At 42.3% G+C, this 18,356-nt stretch overlaps 2 protein-coding genes across 2 annotated transcripts in view; both read left to right on the top strand.

Moving 5' to 3' along the window:
* Positions 1-9,922, top strand: part of pemt (phosphatidylethanolamine N-methyltransferase) — a 49,370-nt gene extending 39,448 nt beyond the window's left edge. The window contains exons 6-7 of the mRNA XM_031843080.1: positions 6,307-6,381; positions 7,922-9,922. Of these exons, the coding sequence (XP_031698940.1) occupies positions 6,307-6,381; positions 7,922-7,976 (130 nt within the window). The 3' untranslated portion in view covers positions 7,977-9,922. The remainder of the gene's footprint in view (positions 1-6,306; positions 6,382-7,921) is intronic.
* A 5,090-nt stretch (positions 9,923-15,012) lies between these two features.
* Positions 15,013-16,844, top strand: LOC116381671 (dexamethasone-induced Ras-related protein 1-like). Its single transcript, XM_031843993.1, has 2 exons — positions 15,013-15,480; positions 15,668-16,844. Exons 1-2 carry the CDS (start codon positions 15,210-15,212, stop codon positions 16,195-16,197), a joined length of 801 nt encoding a protein of 266 aa, XP_031699853.1. The 5' UTR covers positions 15,013-15,209; the 3' UTR covers positions 16,198-16,844.
* Positions 16,845-18,356: the final 1,512 nt, after the last annotated feature.

Below are 18,356 nucleotides of genomic sequence, written 5' to 3'. Positions count from 1 at the left end.
GGAACAGAATGTAGGTGTTCTCATAAAAACTAAATACATACTCATCTGTGTTTCTTAGCCACGCCAACCATTTACCTCAGTTACTCAGGACAACCACAGACACATTTGGCTGAAAGTCACCAGTTAACATGGGCACTCATTAAACCTGAAACAGTCGTGATCCTGTCGGAATTCTGTTGAACTTGAGTCCGCTGTTGGAATATCAATTGTAACACCGATCACGCAACAAGCAGACTTTTTGATGCTGTTTTTAATTCAATGTTTGAAGCTTGCTTACTTGTCTGAATGGATGGGGCCAAATGGTTCGTTCATAAGCAAAAAATAAACAATCTTTCGAGTGGCTGGTACATTTTTAACATTCACAAGCCATAAAACTTGCATATGCTACCATGTAACTACTTGTTATAGAAATGGAATATTCCAGGCACGCTATAAAACCTTCAACCCTACAAACACATTCTGTCTGTATCCTGTAGCATCAGTAAAAAAAACAAAAAGATATTATGGAGGAAAATAGACAACTGATAAAAATATCCTTTTTCTTCTCGCCTTGACTGAGATGCAGTTTTTTATTCTGTTAAAAAAGAAACATTGAAATTACAGGAATATTGTGAAACACTGCTCAATACCACACAGAGACCCGTTAATCACAGTATTCCATATGTGGAGCTATTTCATATTCAAACACCGGGGGAAAAAATATATTTTGCACTTTTCTTCCTCTCATTGTCTTTCTTATTTTTTTTCTTTGTGTAGAATCACAAAAACGGGAAGAAAAAGAAATGGATGTGCTTCACTGTGACTGTGAGAGTAACTCTCACGCACACAATGAACACACTCCTTGCAGCTACAACTGAAGGACATGAGGTGGGGGGGAAAGAAAAAACTCCTCACTCACTCCCTGTTCACTCCGACAAGCCCCTTGCTGTGCCAGACAATCTCACCCACACAGTATGCACATTATGCACACTTGCTGGCCCTCTCTGTGCGACCTACAAAGGAGATTAGCTAATACACATGCACTCAGACTATTACAAGAGAAGGAGCTGGACAATTGCTTCTTAATGAATATGATGGAAGCAAAAATTGTTGCATTATGCCATTCTTTTTTGTGTGCTTATATATCATGTAATTATGCGTGGAGCATCGCTGCAGAAAAAGTTTTTTTGAAGGGAACATATATATATTAGTGCTGGGCAAGTTAACGCATTTTTTTATTTTGAAAGTCCGTTGCTCACTGGCAGCGGTGGAGGAATGGAGACTACTGGACATCGTTGCGGTAAAGTCAGCAGACACTCAGATCTCCGTGGTCAACTCAGTAGACACTTACACTTTAGTGCACCTATATGCTGAAATTCACGGTAAACACATTTAAATGGCACAGATCGGGAGCGAGCGAAGGAAAGGTAGTGGAAAGATTAACGTGAGACAACATCCGGTTTCTTCAGACGAACATCCGGTTTTCAGAATAAGATGCCAACAAAGTATGAATTATATTCACATTAAGTATAAAACATGCTGCATCTCGTGAGTTAAAGGGAAAATACACCTAAATTGTGCGTAAAGTGTCTTTATTCTTTGATCGCTGGGTAACCATCATCACCTCGGAGTTACAGCATTGTATTGATGAACAGTAGAGCTGCATTCACATGCTCTGACTGTCATGAAGACAGACATTTTTGCTGAAACGTGCTGAAACATTTTATTCCTGTTGCACAGCAGTGGAACGTTTCACATAAAGTCAGCACACTGAGCACAGATAGTGAAGAGATAGAACTGCTACTGTCTAAAGGGAATACTGCTGTTTTAGTAAAAGTGCGCAATACACTACTTTTGAATTCATTATTGAACTTTGCCATAACAATGCGATTAATCGCAAAAAATCCATGCAATTAATCGCGATTAAAAATTGTAATCGTTGCCCAGCACTAATATAAATATATATATATATATATATATATATTTTCCTGACAGATTAAAATAGATGTACGTATGTTATAAGAAAGAAGGTTATGAAAGCATGACAGTTGGCTGCCCTCCTCCCTATGAGTTGAAACATTCAGGCATCTGTCTAAATTCTCATCGGTAATATCTATAAACGGGGAACATCTGCTTCCTCCTCACATCTGTACGCCTCCGTTACACCGTGGAATTGTGGTTGATGTAAAATAGTTCCCACATGAAACTGCTCACGACAAGGTCTGTGGATTACCTTGAGTAACCGGGTCATTATTTCAGGAGAGAGACATTGCTGTTGAGTTTTTCAAATGTCTTTTTTTAATAGTTTTTTGATGGTGATTTGAGCATCGCAAGCCGAGTGCCATATAGTTCCATTATATTGTAAAGAAGGCAGACACCTCTACAGTCAATATCTCCAAAAACAAAAACATCTAGAATGATAAACAGCACTACAGGTAAGAGGACAAATGTGTATTTTTGATTGTGGAGGGAACTGTCCCTTTGGCACGCAAGTTATCTATTCCCATTGCCCCCTGTCCACTTGCACTTTTTCTCACACTTTGAGGAACCCCCTCCAGGTCACTTGTAAACTTTACATCGCCGGAGTGACTGACAGCGTGGTACAATTTTGCCCTTCAGTTACATTAAAGACCATTATCATGTGTTGTGCCTGTGAATAGTGTGAATAGTGTGAATAGTGACGCTCTGGCTTTCAAAAGGGCGCTCTTTGCTGCTCTGGGCGAGATCCCGTCGCTCCACTCCCCTGTTCTAACCCACGCTGTTGCTTTTTCGGCTCAGGTTGACAGTACAGTGTGTGTGTGTGTGTGTGTGTGTGTGTGTACATGTGGAGAATGCAAATGCAGCAGAGGTATAGAGTTCAGTCATCAACCCGGTCAAATACATCTCACGCCATGGCTTCATGGACAAAACATATATTCATGGCTGTAGTGACCGTTGCTTCCCAATAAAAAAGTCACTACGGTTGCTGTAATGTTTGTTCTGACGCGTGCCATAAATAACGAAGTCCAGTTTCCAATATAGGCATTTTATTTCTCACATAATCAGAGTTCCACCACTTTCTCTTCAGTTATGCATTTTCTCCATAAACCAATAAATCATAACATTTACATTCGTTAAATGTGCACGCGTCAGAACAAACATTTCAGCAACCGTAGTGACTTTTTTATTGGGAAGCAACGGTCACAATAAGTCAAAAACTGTTTGCTTCTACCTATTAGCAACAACCTGTGTCCAATAACCCCACTGATTATATTACCTGTGCACTGATTTACACCGGGCACTACGCCCCCATGTGGTGGGAGGTTGTACAAAAACGAAACAACAAAATGGCTCTTACAATGGCTATATTTGCCACACCGTGATCACGGCTCCTGTGGTGGAAGTATGATTCAGGATGTGTGTTTTCTTTCACTGTAACAAGCGAATGATGATAACACCAGTAGATCTCTGGATTCGCTCGTGGCGTTTCAGTCCAGGTCATGTGGCGCAGGCCTTCTGGTTGTGACAACAGTTAAATCCAGAGTTGTTGTTGTTGAAGCAGTATTTTAAAACACACATCCTGAATCATACTTCCACCACAGTTAACCTATTTCTGTAAAACTGAGTTTCTCCACAAAGAATCACACAAAAGCACTCTTTAAAATCCTGCTCATAAGGTTCTTATCATTCAGCAAAAAAAAGAAGAAGAAGCATGAAACAATTGCTAATCAAGACCTAAACAACCGATTCGTCAACTCCTGACTGCTAGAGTGGATATTGGCATACAAGGTAATTAAGAGATTAAATGGCTAAGTCGTATGTACAACTAATGCAGGTCACAGTGAGATGTAACAAGCTTCTTTTTAAGACATTATCTTGGAATGCAGTGGTGTCTTTGGCCGTCAATTTAGACAGTTCATATTTTATGCCCTGAATCCTCAGGCAAGAACTCCTCCCAGGTTTTTCACTATCCAACAACAACCAGCTCTACTGATGTCATCCTTCAAGACAACCACAGAGAAAAGCATATGACCTACATATCCCTGCAGGCCACATAATGAAGGTCTCCCCTCCAGTGGGCATCCCGTACATGCAAGTGTTTTCAGTGCTCAGGTCTGCTACGGCTACTTTTTTTTCCTTTTTAAAATCAGATTTTGCACACTTTGTGCCCAATAAGGGAACTTGCTTTTGGTGCAGTGGTCAACAAGCACTGACTATTATCCTGTCTGGTTGTTTTGTTTTTTTGGTCCCGATCTGCTCAATGTCCTTCTCCAAATACATAGTTTTCCATGCCGGCACGGGAGATCTGCAGCCTGATTCATACAGACAGCACATATGGAAACACACGGTGCATAGTCATGTGCATAGATTCGGGCACGTGTGAACTAGATGGATGCACAGAATGGAAAATAACATCACGATTCTAATATTAGCATTAATTTATTCAGATGCTTGTCAACTTGCACCGAAACCAATAGCTGTTCTCTCCGTAAGTCATTAGATCATATAACGAGTCATGTAATAGTGAGACTTTAAAAAGACGTCCTTATTCACAGCATAAAGAGGAAACCAAAGGGCTAACGTACAAATAGATTTGTGTCGCCCTTACCTCTTTTCCCTGGAGCTGTTGAAGTCAAGGCTAGATTGAATCAGGAGAAGAAAAGAGAAAACTGCCATTCAATTCTTGCTCAGGGGACCGCTGTGTTTCTCTGATAGATGGGAATTACGAACCAATTTGGCACAAGCAAGTCAGCTGACGATCCGACCACTTTTGGGTTCGTCATGAGTAATTTGTTATATGGGTACTATTATATATAATACTATTTTCTGAGGCTCCTTTGAGCTTCAAAAAGGTGAAAAGGCAGAAGGAATTGTAAGAGGTAATCTTTGGAAACCGCGGGTAGTGTCGAACCGTTCATCACTTCACATTTGTTGGCCTGGTTTATGGTTGTCCTCCGGGGAGAGAACAATTGTATGTACGTTAGTTCCTCACGGTCAAATGGATCCGGGGAATCAAGTGTCGACTTGCTGCGAAGGAATGACCTTAAAGTTAGTTTATTCAGGAAATTAAGGGAAATTATATTTGCTTCCTTTTTTTAAAATAACCTACTTTTTAATCTTTGAAATTGGGGGAATATGCATCAAGTAAAAGGCTCAAGTCCAAGTGAGGACACAAGTCATTGGTGTTTATGTCCACATCGAGTTGCAAGACTTTTTTTGATTTTGTCATCAAATTTGTCCTTTTTGATATTACGAAGTCGGACAAAAAGCATTAGCTCGAAACGGCACTTGTGTAAGTGCTAATACATTTTACCTAAGAGAGTAACAGCGTGTGGACCCTATTTTATATATTCATTCCTGAGTGCCACACCGTTACATATGCAGCCGTCCTTTTTTTAGAAATTCAGCGTACAAGTTGTTATTGAACCATAGGAAGACATTCACAGTTGGAAGAACATCATTTGTTGTGATGCCTTTTAAAATATTAGAAAAATAAAAGTCCAGAAAAGCACTAAATGGAGCTGTACTTTGTTTCTCTGTATGCTGTTGCCTCCATCACTGCCTGTATGTAGGTCAGGGTGGACAGTTGTAGAAGCCTCATCAGCAAATCAAGTTCAGCAGGCAGTCACAGTGGGATTTTTTTTATTGACTAGGTTTCTTTCTTTCTTCCCCTTTATATCAAAGTTGGAAATGGTAAGCTTCAAAAGGACGAGAAATTGAACCGCAGCACACATGGTGTATATATTGATAATTATGTGTCTACAGATATTAGCGATAATAGAGATCACAGCCTTCTGCTACTCACTCCTCTGCACCACATGAGAGTGCTTTTTCTTTTGTTAATAATGTCCACCGCATTACTCATACTGTGTGCCCTGAATGAAAGTGTTCCTATATGATTGGTGTCGGGTTCTTTCTCTTTCGTGACAAAATGAGTCACTGTGCCACATTCTGATCAGGTGAATGTAGGTCAGTGTGTTTATTATTGTCCATAAGGATGATCTACATGAGGAAAACAGATTTTAAACTGTTTTTAAAAAAAAAAATGTGTTTGTTTTTTTATCATTACTTGTTTTCTTTATACAAAGTTGACTTCACAATTTACTCTATTTATCATTGAATATGGTATATTTTGAAATTGTGGGGGAAATGTTTTTGGGTGGCCACAACGATAAAGATTTTATAATAAATCTTAAGATGTGCTGTCTTTGTTCCGTCGCTCTCTCTATGTATTCATCAGCACTTCACATCAGTCGGAGAGCACTGATAAGTGGCTCACATCTCCATCACATAGTGTGTTCCTAACCCAGCCGTCTCCCTCTTTTCCCTCTCCCTCTCTGTCTCCAGTGGTGCCAGTCCTGTTGGTCTCGTCCTGACCGCCATAGTAGCCATGGTTTACACGGCGGCGATACGATTTGAGGGGTAAGTCTTCAAATGCATTTGGCTAATAAGAATATGCACCCTATTATGCACCGAAGACACCGTGAAATTGGACCAAATCAGCCCACTATCAGACATGATCGCAGATGCATATGTCTTTCAATTTAGATCATTTAGACTCTCGGCACATTTAGGTCCAGAATGTCCTCCTCCTCCGCTTCCTCGTCCATAGCGAGTACGAGATTAGCCACAGACATATAGGACAGTTATGAGCGACCTACTTTGGGACATGGGTCCGCACAGACAAACCCATGCAGTAATGGACACACCCACCTGCCACACAGAAACACAGACACACTGCTACTGCACAAGCCAGTCACTAATGAGGCAGAGCTCTCGGCATGGGGGCAGCCGCTGTGTGCACCCACTCATTGTGTGTGTGTGTGTGTGTGTGTGTGTGTGTGTGTGTGTGTGTGTGTAGGTGTTCGGGCTATGGAGGTTATTTTGGTTGTTTTACGATGTGTCTCAGGGTGAGCTCATTCGCCCAACAGGTTAAATAAAACCAAAGAGGTTAAATGAAAAAGTCCCGTCAGACTGAGAAAGTAAAAGAGAGGCTGGCCTTGGCAGTGTCAGAAGCATGCATTTCTAAAAATGTCACACATTAAACCCCAGTGTGAATGAGAGCGCAGGTGTTCGTGCCGCTGCAACAATTTACGGCAGCGCCGATCCACGATGGTGTCATTCAGCCCCAAACCTGTGAATAGAAGGTAAGGCAGGTGCCAGATATTATTACCTCACACTGTGCCAGGCAGAAGATTCATACGATGCTATATTCATCTTCTGCCTCGGGCGTAGACTCTGAATACTCTCATTTAGTTGAACGCTTCAAGGGTAGCGAAGCGACCGGTTGGATATTGCCGCACGCCTTGACTGAAATGGGTGATGGCGGCAATGTCAGCGATGCAGCCACCACACTGCGAATGGAATTCAATGTCTATTGAGTTCGGACAATGGCTGGCTCTCAGCATTTTTCTAGCTCACAATCCCCTGCGATGCAGAGTGAGACGCAGCGGTGAAAGCTGACACCAAATAATGACTTTTATTCCCCTCACATCTATTAATAAATCCCTGAAGTAAACTTGAAGGCTGGATGATGCTAGAATCTCTTGCCATCAACAAGACAAAGTCTGTAAATGAGTCTTAATATGCCTTTGATGATATTTGGGCTGTGATAAGAAACGACAGAGATCAGTATCTGACTTTCACTTGTGGCTGTCCTGGCCACATTGTATGATTCAATATGTATTTTAAATCCATTTCTGATTAAGCATTTCTACATTAAGCCTACTTAGCCTACAGTAACAGTATAACTGTGAAGGGAAATATAGCGGTGTTCAATGCACAGGTGACTCTGACATGGCAAATTCAGTATGTGCTAAAGCACTAAATAATCCGTACATGCGCTCAGGCTCCCTCACGGTTCATCACACACACACACGCAAGCTATCCTGGCACAGAGTGGTACGGTGTTCAAGTCTCTGATTTATTGCCGCATTACATGTTTGTTCTGCTGTATTTACAGACCATTCACTGAACTGATCTATCAGGAGAGGAGTCAGCACCGCAAACATGAATAATCCCATCCCGCCCCGGCCGCTTCCTGTTCCTGGTTGGGTTGAGGATTCCCTTCCTGTCAGACGGAAAAGAGGACAGACGGACTCACCAACAGCGTAGATCATTAATCCACCTCCATTGTGGATTCAAAGGCTGCGTTCACACTGCAGCCGCAAGTGTTCCATTTCTCATTTGGTTTGATGCTCTTTTAATTAACGTGGATGCTACGTTGAGCCGCTTTTCTAATGTCGTTTTGGACCACATGGTTATGGCGTACATGGAGGATGGCACGTTAAAGAAATAGTTTGATAATCTGAGGAACAATCTTAATTTATTTCTTGTTAAAGATTAGAAGATTGATACCACTTTTGAGGTACGTACGGAGCTAGAACTATAGCGGTGATTAGCTTAGCTTAGCTGCGTGGCCACCATGAAGCTGCCAGGCAACTGCAACAGATGCTGCTGGGCAGAATGAGAGACTGATGTCCATCTGAAAATAGTTTCCAGACTTTACCTCCTCCCGGCTCAAGCGTCTTTCTTGAACCGGTGGTGTTGATCTTCTCATCTAACTCTTGGCAAGAAAGCAAATAAGGTTGTTTTTTTTTCAAAGATGTCAAATTCTTCCTTTAAAGCTGGATGTAGAGTAAAAACACACGCACCACCGCCAACAGCAGCCGACATCACGAAGAAGATCTGCAACAGGAAATAGCAAACCTATCCACCTTCACTGAGGCGCTATACACAGAGCACACAGAGTCACGTCAGGTATTGTTACCGGACTGCATGCACAACACCGGCACCCTGCGCCACACACACACACACACACACCTGAATGAAATAAATTCACAATTGATGTTCAACATTACATGTTCGACAAGTGTGCCGTCTGTGCTGTTAACATTCCTCGTGTTATTTGCGATGTGTCGTGTGCTATTCTTGACAAGATATTAGGAAGTCATGAGCAAATACTTAGAACACCAGGAAGCAGCTAGCGTGTTCTTTCACCAGTTTATCGCTGCCACACGTTCCCACTAATTCTCTTTTATAAGTCATGTAAAAACCCGACATGATGAGCATGTTTATTTAAAGTCTGTGAAGTGACAGCATCCCGGATCAACTGGTGAAACTGGGGCACGAAGTGTGTGTTTGTATTTTACACACAAACCGACACAAACCCGAGATAGCCTTCCACACTGCCACATTCTTTGTAACTATTGTACAATGTGATAAATGAACCCTTTTAAATGTCAGAGGAGCTATACCAATAATGGCTTCATACTGTATACCTATGCAAACCATTCCGAACTGAACAACACACACTGCCTGTTGATGTGGGATACTTGTTATGCAATAAAGGACTGAGGTCTCTATTTGTGTCTCACGACGACTAATTGATGCACTTAAGGCGGCGTTTTGGCAGATGTACCTCTTTCAGGCAGATGTTGGGGCATCGTGCATGATTCATTTCTCTTTGATTGAGTCAGGGATAATCGGACAGTAGTATCTCCCTTCATGATTGCAGCACTCGGTGCTAATGCAGCCCCTCTGATACATGACACATTTGAGTGGTTTGTGATAAAAGCCCTGGTTGGTAATCATCTTCAAAACATATGAAATTCTCTTTACATCACGACCGCAGTCATTAAATCAAATGCTTTGACAACAAACAAAAGAAGACAGAAATCTGGTAGCTCTGGCTGTCGCAGGACTGTAATAAGGCCGTCCAATCCTTTCATTCGACCCAAATGAACTGATTGGACGGGCTACCTGCCTGTCATCAGAGTATTCCACAAGCTCTTAGCTTGATAGCAGTGAGTACTAACAATAGACATGTTTTTTTGTTTATGTTCATGATGATAAATTGGGGGGGGGGGGAGTGGCTTCTGAGGGAGGACTGACGTGACGGGCGTCAGTGTTGCCAACTTGGCGACTTTCTGGCTAGGTTTAGCGCCTTTTGGAGCTAGTGCTGCTGGCTTCTTTCATTGGAAAAGAGTTGGCAACACTGGGCTGGGGTTTCTCAGTTGGATCATTTTTTTTAAATCTAGTGTACTGTTGCTATAGTTTCTCAAGATTACCAACCATAGAAGCAAGTAACTGCTTACTTGCTTCTATTTTTCTATTTACGGAGTAGCCGGCATTCCTAAATTTGAGTCATAATCCAAAGGAAATGGCTCTGCTATTCTTTCCTTTAATTTCAGGTCTTTGGTATTGTTCCACTCTGCTTAAGTACAGTCTCACAGTACAGTTGCAATGGCTGTATCGATATTTGCTCCTTCACCCATACACTTCAATTGTAGCCCGTGCAGCAGACAAATTCGTTTCTTGTTTCAGTGCAATACTCACTCTTGTTCAACTTTGACTGTGCAGTCAAAACAATCTCGACGTAAGGAGCAATCTTTATCTGCTCGGGAGTTTTCAAGCACATTTTTGTCATTATTGTATCACTCTTATACACTGGCCAACGTATGATTACTCTCCCCAATATTTCTGTATTGCTAATCCTTGGCTGAGCGCGGGGAAATGTGGTTGAAGAGAGCTCATGTGACTGCACTTTAAGAGAAAAGAGCTTGATAAAATAAGAGAAAAATAGAGTGGGATTTACAGCAACTACTCTACTGTCTTCATCACAGACGGGGACATTAAGAGGTCACTGCGAAACATGGATTATGAATGATTCTCACCAGAGTGCAGAATATCAACAAAGACATTCAAACGGTTTTCATCCTAGGGTATAGGAAGTATATAGCAAGAAATAATAACTACAAAATACCTCACTTTCTTGGCATTTTAAAGAAAATGCCAAGCATTTGAACACTGCCTCAATGTGAATGTTACTTTGCGAGTCTACTTTTAGTCTCTGATCTGCACCGATCATGTTCAATTTTGGCCTGAAGAGCAGCAATTCCAGCAAGTGGTGTCTAACACACCTCTGTTCTTTTAGTCGCAGCGAGTAGCTACTTGCGTCAGAGACTAGAGCAGCACAGAGAGCCTGAAACACACTTCTGTCGACCGACTTCTATCAGAGACCCATGTCTCAGTCGTGGTGTAAGACCGCAAAGTCTAGAATTTAAAGGAGCAACATAGAATACTTGATTCATCTCATGTCCCTGTCCGCTCAAAAGCTGCATGCAGACGTATCACCCACAATTAAATCCTAAAGTGTATGAATGTGAATGCTTTTCAGTTGAGTTAAAGTACAAGGTGAGGTCATGTTAGCTTACATAGGAAAGGTTTTCGTTGTGTGGACAAAAGAAAGCAAAAGTCAACAAAGAAAGGAACATCACGAGGTCCACACAGGGTCTGACTCAATGGCAAGATGTGTAAGGGAAATGGTGTAACAATTTGTCAAATACATGACCATGATATTTGGCTCGTACTTCCAAAGGTGTCCAAGATGGTCAAAAAGCATTGCTGCATCTAATGATGCTATAGTACACAGTGTTTGAGATAGTTGTGCAGACATTTGGTGCGGAAGGTGTAGGAGGTGGAAGAAGAAAGAGGACAAGAAGAGCGTAGGAGGAGCCTCTGATGATGGTGGTGTCTGAACACCTGGAGTTGTGCAACACAGCGCTAACTACTCAGACAGAACCAGTACTCTATTTTCTTGTGAAATTATTTACAGGTGCCCAAGCTAGCATGCACTTCCGCCAGAAAACCCTTGTGACGCTCACCGAAGCTTGTCGTTGACGACTTGGAGCCACGGCTTACAACGCTTTGCTTTTTTTAGAGTAACGCTCTTGCAGAGCAGTTGTCAGGGCGGTTGCTGAGCGGCAGTGTGAATGCTACTTAAATGTTGTTTCTAGAGCAGCAACAGTAATGTGATGGGGGAGGGTGTTTAAACACTGGTGGAAACCTATTCTCCCCACACAAGAACACACATTATTCCTCTTGCTCTGCAGGTGCCCCCGAGACACGCACATACTGGAAAGAGTCACGACTCATTGAACAGTGTATCCACACAGGTGACCAGGTCATGGGACATGGTGGGTCAGTGTGGAGATCTTGTTAATCTTAGCAGGACGGCTCGGGTAACACTGGAGTTAACGGAGGCTCTGAGCGGAGCAGCCTCGTCCACTGACTCTGTGACGCACGCTCTGTAGTTTGTTGACCTGATCCGACGAGGACACAACAACACACTTTTTGATTACCCCAGAGTGTGAAGGCTCAGGGGGCAGACACACGGGGAGTTTTCTTCTGTGGGAACCTGGAGGGGGAAAGCCTTTATCTAGATGCAGCATGGCTTGGCTTGTTTAGCGCTCACAGGTTCACAGGTTCCCTCGTCCAGGCTGTATGGTGACTCAGCCTGGCTTTCATACAAATGAAACTGACGACTGTAAGATGTCTCTTATTAACCCTGCTTTGATTGTTATCAGGCTATTAAATAGCCGTTAGCTGTTCTCATCAGGAGCATGTGAGACGATAGGACCCTTCTCTGCCTCCTAATTGGCTCAGTCGGCCGTTATCATCTATTGGTAAGCTGGATCACCGCAGGGAGGTTCCAAATTGTTAGCCAGCAACCTAGTGGCCCTATTAATTATGTTAGGGGCAAAAGACACAGGACTTTCACCCAGGAGACCTGAGTGACCACTGTTCATGTCCTGTAATCCTGAAACCAAAAGTCAACACGTTGCCTTGACTTACATAAACAATATAAGTGACATTATCTCATTTTAACTTGACTTATGCAAGTTAACTTATGCAATGTATGTCTTTTAGCATACTTAAGTACTGTGACTAAGTAACATAACAAACACTTATTTTAACCCAAACAACTTTTCCTAAACCTAACCAAGTAATTCTTTTTTCAACTCACATTAACCACGCGTTTAAAACTTTGACCGTTCCACAACGTGCGGGTAGCTGCAACTTGCCCCATGTGAAGCATTTATAATGGCAGTGATAACAACTGATAACAGACATTTTACAGGCTGTTAACATTTGAAATGGGTGGCACCAGCCAGGTTTGCATCCAAATTTAACACAAATTCTGAACACATTTCCAGATAATCATGAAAAGAAATATGAATACACTTTGAATGCCCTTTCTAATATGTAAATATGAAGACTTGGTTCATCCAGATAAACAGTTGGTGGCTGTCCAGTCAGGTGTGTGACGACCCACCCCTCCACTACGGGTCTGTTTCCTGTTTTCTGTCTTTCAGGATGTTGATTAACAGCTGATGAGCCACACCTGAGCCTGTAGTGACGGCTATAAAGACACACCATCTGAACATGGATCTCGAGGGCCGATCCTCTGACACAAAAAAAATTAAAAATTAAAAATGACACTTGTCTTGTCTTGATGTTGTAATGTAACAGGTGTCATTAAACTATTGCAGACATCATTAAAAGAGCGCCAGTCAAACCTCAAACAACAAAACAACAACAATGATGTAGTAAACACGATGTAAATATTGCATTTATAGTAATCCCATGTATTAATATGAGGAAGGTTACAGTCCCCCATCGCTCCACAAAGGTCTTGTTTTTTGTCTGACAACATGTTTCATCTCTTCGGTGGAGCGAAAGCCTGAGTGATGTTTCATCATTCATTCACTGAGTCAGTTTTCCTTGCACTTTGTCACATTTAGCTTTTAACGCCTGCCTCTTCAACCAGACTTCCACTGCCACTCCAGAATGCTGCTGTCTGTTCGGGGCCTATAGCCCTAATCTTTATGGGGGGCATTCTCCCTTGGTGAGACTTTTTTCCACATTTACAGCAGCCGTATGCACTATTTTTCAAGCCATTGATGATAAAACGCCAAAAAATGATTTTGGAAAGACATAATAGCCAAGGAAAGAAATCATCCTGGGGAGCCTCCATCCCACTAATTGTGGTCCAGCTGTCTTACCTCGGAGACCCATAACACAACAAATGTAGAGGAAGACTTATTTGTACTCCTGCCATCTAAAAAACAAGTAAAAATAGTCTGTTACTATTTTTAAGTTATATTATACATGGGTTCAAATATCTTTGTTGTTTGGCTATCAAGTCTGCTACATTTGAATCCACACCATAATAATACAGGCTGCTCTAACTGCAGATCAAGGATCCCCCACAATGCCAATTAAATGTGGTCATCAATTGTCCGAATTAAATAGGTTAACCGCCTCCTCCCATTCACTTTACACAAACTTCATTCAGGTTTATGAAGGGCTACTGAAGCACCTCCATACAGTACACACATCTTTTTTTTTATTTTCAGTTGAATTCATTCATCACAGATTTATGATTTATGGCATTTGCCAGCTGTAAACTAAAAGAAAAAAAAAAACATCTCTTTTCCACTAAACAAAGAGATGGAATATCTTATATTCTGACCCCAACCCACAAAGCTACTCCACTAAGAGTCTTTTTTGACAGGTAAGTTGTGCCGTCCTCATCCGCAATCGTACCCAGAGTGCCCCCTTCGGGTCACTTTGGCAACTGCAGCATCTCAAGCCCGCAGTCGCTCCGCTGAACGCTGCAGCAGCCTCCTGTCCTGCCCGGCGACACGTCCGCTGCAGCAGTAACTAAGGATGTGAATACATTCGTGAATTAATGGGACTTTGTATGCAACAGCGGTGGATACACAGCTGAAGCCTAAAGATGTACTCACTGCATTGTTTTGCAAGCGTGAGGATATAACTGAAAACAGTGTTCAATGCTGCGTGTTCAAATAAGAATAAATATAACCACACTTTTAAAAAAACTGACTGTCTAGCATTATTTGCACGTTCTGGAAGAACTCACTTCCTCTGCCGAGGTTTTGTATTCTGAAGAAATGTCCAAGAGTTCAACCTGATTTTCAACAATGTGCCAAACCGGGTTAAACACCGGAAGATGCGTTAATTATTGACTTGACAGCTCCGTGGAAGTTAGAACTTTGCTTTCACACACGGCACCAGTCACCCTGTCCCATCGCCTTAATGTTACCCAATGTGTTTTTGGATGGTCTGCTAGTCACTGCTTTCTCAGCGCTCCCGTTTTTTCTTCCTAAGAAATGGACAAACTGACGCACCAGTGAGCGATTGGTCCGCTTTTCCCAGCGCTCAATCAGGCCCCGAGTTCCTGCTCAATGAGCTGTGACGCTGGGGAAGGAGGAGGAGGAGGAGCGCTCCGCCGCGCGCTTAAATACGCGGCTCCAGTCCGGATTGCACACAGAAACTCCACAGCAGAGCAGCCGAGAGCATCTCCGCTGACCAATAAAGACTGCTCTTCCGTCTTTTACGCACACAGCCCAGAGACAAAGAGTTCCTCGCTCTAAGATATAATCATGATTAAGAAGATGTCACCCTCCGAGAGCGATTACGACATCCCAGCAAAGAACTGCTACAGGATGGTGATTTTGGGATCCACCAAAGTTGGGAAGACGGCCATCGTGTCCCGATTCCTGAACGGGAGGTTCGACGAGCAGTACACGCCGACCATCGAGGACTTTCACAGAAAACTGTACAGCATCAAGGGAGACGTCTACCAGCTGGACATACTGGATACATCGGGGAACCACCCTTTCCCCGCCATGAGGAGACTATCCATACTGACAGGTACTTATCCACATTTGTTGCTTCATGTTTTTTGCAAGAATAATAGTGGTAGAGAATCAGAAAGAAAATGCAAAAGTGCACTGTGCGCCTTGAGCGCATGGATGCAGCGCACATTGTGTTTGGAACACTTTGTATATATCAAAAGCAGACCAAGTTAACCAAATCTTCCTTCTCTCCCCCCCTCCAGGTGACGTGTTCATCCTTGTATTCAGCCTGGACAACCGGGACTCCTTCCAGGAGGTGCAGCGGCTCAAGCGGCAGATCTTCGAGACCAAGTCGTGCCTTAAAAACAAGATCAAAGAGAACATCGACGTGCCTCTGGTCATCTGCGGCAACAAGTGCGACCGAGAGTTTTACCGGGAGGTGCAGCAGGAGGAGATCGATCAGCTGGTGGCCGGGGACGAGAAGTGCGCGTACTATGAGATCTCCGCCAAGCGCAACGAGAACGTGGATAAGATGTTTCAGACTCTGTTTACCTTGGCCAAGCTGCCTCACGAGATGAGCCCCGACCTGCACCGCAAGGTCTCCGTGCAGTACTGCGACATGCTGCAGAGAAAGTCTATGAAAAACAAGAAGATGAAGGACATTGGGGAAGCGTTCGGTATGGTCACTCCGTGCGCACGGAGACCCAGCGTGCACAGCGACCTCATGTACATCAAGGAGAAGGCCATAGGAGGCGGCCAGGGCAAAGACAAAGATAGATGTGTGATCAGCTAAGCAGAGCGGCGGAGCACAAACTCAACGCAAATCTTTGGAAGTAAAGATGTAGGCAGGTTGAGAGGCGACCTGTGCGGCCGGCTGCGCTCAGACTGACACGGGAGGTGTGGAGACTCAAGGTCCGCCGCCGCTGCGCGCCGCGCGATCTGGCGCAGCGCCGTCTCCGAGGACACTTGACTGGACAAACTTGAACTGCTAAAAGAAAAAGACATTTGACAATGTTTGCTTATTCCGGCAATCGGAGCCCAGCGCGTGGAGTGGCTTCATACCTTGTGCACATCGATGCACATCCATGCGTAACATGTCTTTAGTTGACTTCATGCCTTTTACAGATGCCAGAGGGGAGAGAAAAGAGACTCTTTGCTCCGGAGGTGCAATGTTTGGGGGGAAGATTTTTTTTTATATCTCATCATCTATTTTATAATGGCTAATACACTTGAATGTTTCGTTGCAATCTAAAGTGTTTTTTTTTTAATTGTGAATGTATATTTATTGTTCATGTCAAGAAATTTTGATATAATAAAAAAATGAACTAAAACATGTTTTTTTCCATTGTTTCTCATTTCTTCTCTCTTGACTTCATGTTCTACTGTTCTACTTTTTCTCACACAACCCACATGCAGTGAACACACAGACACTGCTGCCCTGTTTTAACCCCTTAGGCACCCTGCATCGTGCACTTCTGCAGAACCAGCATCATTTGGGCCAAATAATGGACATCTCTTAGCATCCAGAAACGTGTGTCTCGATGCTGTAAAACTCGTGCAGATATCTCAAATGTGCAGCCATATTGCAAAATATAACGAGATCAGAAAAGCTGAAGAAAATTCACATAAAGAGACAGAAAATGCAGCACAGAGAAACCGGCTCAATTGCTCTGAGAAAGCAGGCCTTTCGTGGTTGTTTGAAATCATAACATGAAACCATGATCAGTGATCTGTAGAACAACCCACATGTTAAGCCTTTATGAATTCACATGAATGAAGTGGACCTGTCCATCAAAATGACTGAAAAAGTGCCCTTGAGCACAAAAAGTAGCTATAGATTCTGAATATGTGTAAATATTCATATGTACACACGTTTAAAATAATATGACAACATATGTGTTGAGGTGGAGCAGGATTGGCAGATTATGCCTCTTTAACCCTTACACCCATGTTTGTCTTTTTTTAGGGGGGGACAGGGGAGCTTTAGGGGGAGACAGCAGGTCAACAGTAGATTCTACATAGAAGTGTTGTACATCATCTAAAAGCTGGGAACACAACAAATAATTTGAGTTGCACCTAAGCACCATGTGTTGGGGTCTCAAACTCAAGGCGAATCTGCAAGCAAAAAAGTAAAAAAAAGTTAAAACAATATATATATATATTAATTAAAAGTTAGACTTGATAATAAAAATATCCCCATAGTCGAAATTATGAGATAGAAAGCCATAACTATGATAGAAAGTCATAATTCTGAGAAGGAAAGTCAAAGTGATGAGATAAAAAGTCATAATTATGAGATACTTAAACACACAGTCATAGAAGCAGCTCTTTGGCTGGTTACCCTATGTGACATGGAAATGTATTGTGAGTACATTGAAGACTACTTTAAACGTGGCTTTAAAACACATGAAATACTTCACGTGGGATTGTGCAAACGCACCCTTGAAAGGATTTTAAGCTTTGAACAAAGTTATTGTAATAACTTGTGTTTGATATTTGTCTTTGTTATTTTCTTTAATAGTTTGATCTTTGATAGAGTAATGTGGGTTTATTAACCCTAAATTAAAAGGATTTAAGTTATAATAACAGAAATATGCTTAGATATATTTTTACATTTATATAACTGCATGTACAATATTTGTACACTTGAATAAACAAATGCAGAGAGTTATTTAACAATATGTTAGGAGTAGTTACATTTACACAGTCTTACATTTACAACCGGCCCTTTGAGGGCGACCGTGATGCTGATGTGGTCCAGAGTGAAAATGAGTTTGAGACCCCTGTGTTCGGGTGTTCTTGTCATACAACAGAAATATAATTAAATTCTTTAATTAAAACAAATTGTGAGAGTGTAAACATTATGATGGAAGTATATGACGGCCATCCCAACGCTCTGTTATGTCTCATATGTTTTCCAGCAATTTTGGGGTTTGATACCATTTGTTATAC

This window comes from Anarrhichthys ocellatus, unplaced genomic scaffold, assembly GCF_004355925.1.
Source record: "Anarrhichthys ocellatus isolate YVR2014 unplaced genomic scaffold, GSC_Weel_1.0 scaffold4, whole genome shotgun sequence".
Taxonomy (NCBI): Eukaryota; Metazoa; Chordata; class Actinopteri; order Perciformes; family Anarhichadidae; genus Anarrhichthys; species Anarrhichthys ocellatus.
Note: the sequence above shows the minus strand (reverse complement) of the source record. Positions and strands in the feature narration are given on the sequence as shown.

Bases quoted from the DNA above. Each gene is read 5' to 3' on its own strand.
- LOC116381671 (XM_031843993.1), top strand. From the start codon at position 15,210: ATGATTAAGAAGATGTCACCCTCCGAGAGCGATTACGACATCCCAGCA. The intron at 15,481-15,667 runs GTACTTATCCAC...CCCCCCCTCCAG, and splicing joins GAGACTATCCATACTGACAG to GTGACGTGTTCATCCTTGTA.